The 4,929-nt window shown below is 38.6% G+C and overlaps 2 protein-coding genes across 3 annotated transcripts in view; both read left to right on the top strand.

Annotated features, from left to right (window-relative positions):
• Nucleotides 1-364: 364 nt before the first annotated feature.
• On the top strand, nucleotides 365-1,844 carry SARC_10453 (the record flags this gene model as incomplete). 2 transcript variants are annotated; one of them, XM_014295508.1, is made up of 3 exons in its annotated part: nucleotides 365-501; nucleotides 765-988; nucleotides 1,390-1,844. In XM_014295508.1, coding segments are annotated over 2 exons (350 nt in total), but the record flags the coding sequence as incomplete, so codon positions are not given. The 2 variants fall into 2 exon arrangements, with proteins under 2 accessions (XP_014150983.1, XP_014150982.1); XM_014295507.1 differs by having other exon boundaries at nucleotides 765-992; nucleotides 1,390-1,412.
• A 2,785-nt stretch (nucleotides 1,845-4,629) lies between these two features.
• The window catches only part of SARC_10452 (hypothetical protein), a gene marked incomplete at both ends in the record, with an annotated part of 10,483 nt that continues 10,183 nt past the window's right edge, over nucleotides 4,630-4,929 (top strand). The window contains one exon of the mRNA XM_014295506.1: nucleotides 4,630-4,639. Within this exon, the coding sequence (XP_014150981.1) occupies nucleotides 4,630-4,639 (10 nt within the window). The remainder of the gene's footprint in view (nucleotides 4,640-4,929) is intronic.

The raw sequence follows: 4,929 nt of genomic DNA, 5'->3' as shown, positions 1-4,929 counted from the left end.
TATATATATATATATATATATATAATATATATATATATATAAATTTATATATAAATAGATTTGCGTGTATTTGTATTTGTACAAATGTGTAGCTACTTAAGAGACAAGAAACTATGTACATAATTCCTTTCTCTTAAGTACCTACACATTTATACAAGTACTTTGGGCATCGTATATATGCACATGTGGGCATGTGTTCGTGTGTATACAGGCTCATGCGTTGTCATACATAATTATACGCATATACATGTACACGCACAAGGCTATCTACTCGAATACGCACATTTATGTAATTTGTATGTTGTTTATTTGAGGCGTATAACTTCGCATGTGAATTTATCTTTGCCTCTATGCACTACTACAGCGACACACAAGAAGCAATCAGGTAGCACAGAAAGGAAGAAGCGGAGGTATAAGCCTGGGGCTAAAGCTTTGATTGAAATTCGCAAGTTTCAGAAATCCACAGATTTATTATTAAGGAAACGACCGTTCGCCCGCCTGGTATGTGAGACAGTACATTATGGTCTGTATGTTTATCAAGAGGGGCTATGCGCTTTGTGGATTAATTTGGGATTTGAATACTCGCTTCAATATGATCTATCTATCATTCTATCATTCTACATCTATTTACATTTTATTTATATATATATATATATATCTTTGGTAGACTTTGGTACGCGTAGGCGAGATAGTTTGTGGCGTAGCAATCGGCACGCACTCGTTCACGCACTCACTGTGTCTCACATGCACTCCCTCTTCTACAGGTACGTGAGCTATGCCAGGATTACAAACCCTCTATGCAATACCGGTGGACGTCCGATGCCCTTGCGGCGGTACAGGAAGCTGCTGAAGCCTTTCTGGTGCATTTATTTGAAGACGCCAACCTGGCCGCACTCCACGCTAAGAGGGTCACCCTGATGGTGCGGGATATACAACTCGCACGAAGGATCAGAGGCCCAGTGCATGGCCTTGGTTGAACGAAATATGGGTTGGTGTGTGTGTATAGAGATAAATTAGGCTTGATTGTGTATTGTTGTATAGTTCGTGTGGCTGCTGTGTCTGATCTGCAACTCGAGAAGATGAATAGATTTGTGTATGGGGTGATATAATGACTATGAAGCCACATGTAGTACACTTATATACATATGCTAACTTACTTACTTACTTACTTGCTTACTTACTTACTTACGCATATGTATATTTACACACGTGTGCGTGTGAGTGTGTGTGTGTATCTATCTATCTATCTATCTATTCGAATTTTACCAATGCTATGTAAGATAAAAGAATTAGTATGGTGTGATTCTACGCACGTATGTGCAGACTTGTACAGTTGCGATGGTACTCGAAGTTCTCTAATTGTTTCCTACTCATTTATTCTACTTTCAGGGCTTGCCTAGTGGTATCAGGGCACCTCGACCCCATGGACGCCTGGTGAACAACAACATAACTAGCCGGTATTTAATTAGTGAAGATATGTGGGTGTATATGCCCACTCTTACTTAGAAGTGACGTTCCGAGCCACTCCGCCCTGTCGGAGCTGTGTGTGTGCGCGTTCCCAGGTGAAGACATGCACGCACCAGGCATCCAGCTATCGCACTCCACGACCGAGGGAGAGTACTACTCACCCTTGTAAATTAGGGTAGAACCCCTCGGGGATGTCTACCAATTAACGTATATTCACTCACGCCTGGACCTATGTGGGGAGAGTATGGTCCACACACCAAGAATAGATCAATATCACTCTCGCCAAATTGAAACACTTCACATGTACAGACACGGGAGGTCCCTTCAGCGTTGGGTGTGTGTCAACCATAATGACAGGCGGTCGCATAGCTGCACCGCCTAGATAGGTTCAAATATGATAAATAATTGAATAAGATAACTTTAATCGTGGAAAATCATTCGATAGATACTGCTGTGCGAGCGGGCATTGGTACGCTCAGCGTTATAGTGTGTACAATTTAGATTTCGGATTGAACTGAATTTTATATCTACAGTGAATTAGCACTGCACCGATATGGTGGAATCGAAAAACATGACCCTTAATATAGGCGTTAGAAGTGTACAAATTAAGTTGTGAGGTCGAAAAATGAGGCATTTTACAAATCTCAATGAATGTCGGACGTTTATACCGATCTGTACCGTCACTGATTGCTGGAGCAAAAATTACTGACACATATTTCGTTCTTTTGCAAAGGTATATTAGATATTAGAGACTATGTATAATATCAACAAAAAAATAAAGTGCATTCACCACCAACATAAAGAATAATGAAAAAGATTGATTCCTAAACACAACGCCTTAGACCACTCGGCCAACCTGCAAACTCATGACAGGTGCAGGACTCGAACCTGCGCATCCGAAGATATTGCGGAGTTCACAACCAAGGGACAAATCCCCATTAAATGATATAAAGAACTTGTTTTTATATTTTGTTTTAAATTGTTTTATCGTTTTGGGTTTGAAAAAATCCCTGTACATACCATCAATACAGTACAATAATGTTCAATTTTGTGGGGTGGCAAACAGAAAAACATTACACGACTCAATAACGGTCAAACGTTTACAACCCGATCTGTAGTGTGACCTAAAACATAAATATGTATTCTTGTGCAAACGTATATTAAGGATAATGGGGTTAAAAACTCTGCGCTCACCCACCTTAACGGATGCAGAATAAAAAAGGTTATCTCCTAAACACAACGCCTTAGACCACTCGGCCAACCTGCAGTTTCATGACAGGTGCAGGACTCGAACCTGCGCATCCGAACATATTGCGGAGTTTACAACCAAGGGACAAGTCCCAGTGGTAACTGGATTCAATTTCAAATTTTAAAGTCAAAAATCAAGAATCGAAAAAAAAAATACGTCTCAACACAGGTTAATCGTGTAATGTCTTGGTCTATAGTGTGACATCATCATTGAGCGCTGGAGCAAAGATTACTGACAGATATGCCGTCCTTTTGTGAATGGGTATATGCCTTAGGGATGACATCTAAATAATAAAAAGCCCGCGATTTTGCCCCACATTAGAAAATGCAGAAAAAAGGATTGATTCCTAAACACAACGCCTTAGACCACTCGGCCAACCTGCAATTTCATGACAGGTGCAGGACTCGAACCTGCGCATCCGAAGATATTGCGGAGTTTACAACCAAGGGACAAATCCCAGTTGAGTGAGGTGAAGAATTTTAGTATATATAATTTTGTTTTATTTTGTTTTATCGTTTTGGGTTTTAAAAAATCCCTGTCCATACATCATTTCGGGCATATATACTTTTATAAATCTAAAAACTGCTATCTAACATCTCTCTCCTCTCTAGGGAGGGCACACCTCAACTCTGTGGCTATCTGAAATGGGGTTGACTTTTAAATAAGGACGTCGACTGTATTATATCCCTCTCTAGAGAGAAGCATAGAAGTGAAAATTCAAAATATGGCTGAGGACTGGCGTGCGAGGGACACAATCTTGGCTATATTACAGTATCAAGCTAGATTGTATTATTGTTTTAGGAGGTTAGCCTTTCAGGATTTCAATGACGAATTTACCGGAGAACCCATAACCACATTCAATTTACGACATAAATATGTAGTCAACCCCACCAAACTCATAGATATCCCTACCGAGCTCATCTCACTGCTCTGTGGGCCGTGGTATTTCGCATAGCCCTATGCATTTTACCTGAATTACGATGTTTATGAATTAATTGAAAAATAACACTCATCAGCAGAATTACGGAGAATTCCTGGATAAGACTATTATGTACTGCACATTCGCGCTTCAGCAACACGATTCGGATATGATACTGAACGGTTTTTGGTTATGAATCTTTATTCTTTCCACATTGATTGCAGAGCTGATATTGATTACAGTTTTGAGTAGCTATACACTGAAAACCGCTCACTCGTCACCACATGTGTTTAACTTGCCCTCAAATATACGGGATACGTAGAAATGGAATAGTAAAAATCGCACTGGAGTCCACCCTTTTTATTCAGCCACAAAATTGGGGACGATGCCGGTTCGAAAGCACGCCACACAATCCTTTCAAGGTTTCTGGCAGAATCAGGTGCAGTATTCTGGTTATTTATTTTTTACTGTATAGTTTTAGGTTGATAACATAGTATTTGCATAGCATGGTCACTATATACCTAGTCCGTGATGCTAGTACACAACTAGGTAGTCGAGGTGAAAGGTCAGCAGACGGAGATAATCTACATGTGTATATCTGTACATCACCAACTTATGTAATATGGTGTATTCGTCGCTTCCTTGATTATAGATAAAGTGAATCGAAAGTTTTGCTACAATCGGCTCAGTACGTACAACGCAAGTTATAACTGAAAAGTATTACCACCCAACAAGCGACCTCATCCTATTCGTCTCGACTGTAGCAGGCCCCTCTGTATTTATCACCCAACAAGCAACCTCATCTCGACAGTAACAGACCTCTCAACTCTGTATAAATACTTACTTTTGAAACATTTGAAACAATAGAGGGACATGTACATACACGTAAATTTATATATATTTTTATAATTAATAAATAGTCTCCAATGCAATAGAAATAAAATAAAATTGTTGTATGTATTTATGTTCACCAAAATTAGTATCCAAAAAAGCCATGAACAGAGGTATTTTTAATACTGTGGTTAAATATTTACAATTTTACACCACAAAACATCCCTACCACTGAGTACTGAGTCAGCCGACTACTGAGTCCTGCTCTATAGAGATTCTCTCTATCGCCATTTAACCGTTTTAACGTCTATCTAGATGTGATAATAGATCGAGTTATCCACAGTTAAATTTTTTATAATTATATATATATATATATATATATATATATATATATATATATATATATATATATATATATATATATATATATATATATATATATATATATATATATATACGTATA

Source organism: Sphaeroforma arctica (assembly GCF_001186125.1).
Source record: "Sphaeroforma arctica JP610 unplaced genomic scaffold supercont1.1254, whole genome shotgun sequence".
In the NCBI taxonomy this organism is placed as follows: Eukaryota; class Ichthyosporea; order Ichthyophonida; genus Sphaeroforma; species Sphaeroforma arctica.
The sequence above is the reverse complement of the archived record's forward strand: the minus strand, read 5'-3'. Positions and strand labels throughout refer to the sequence as shown.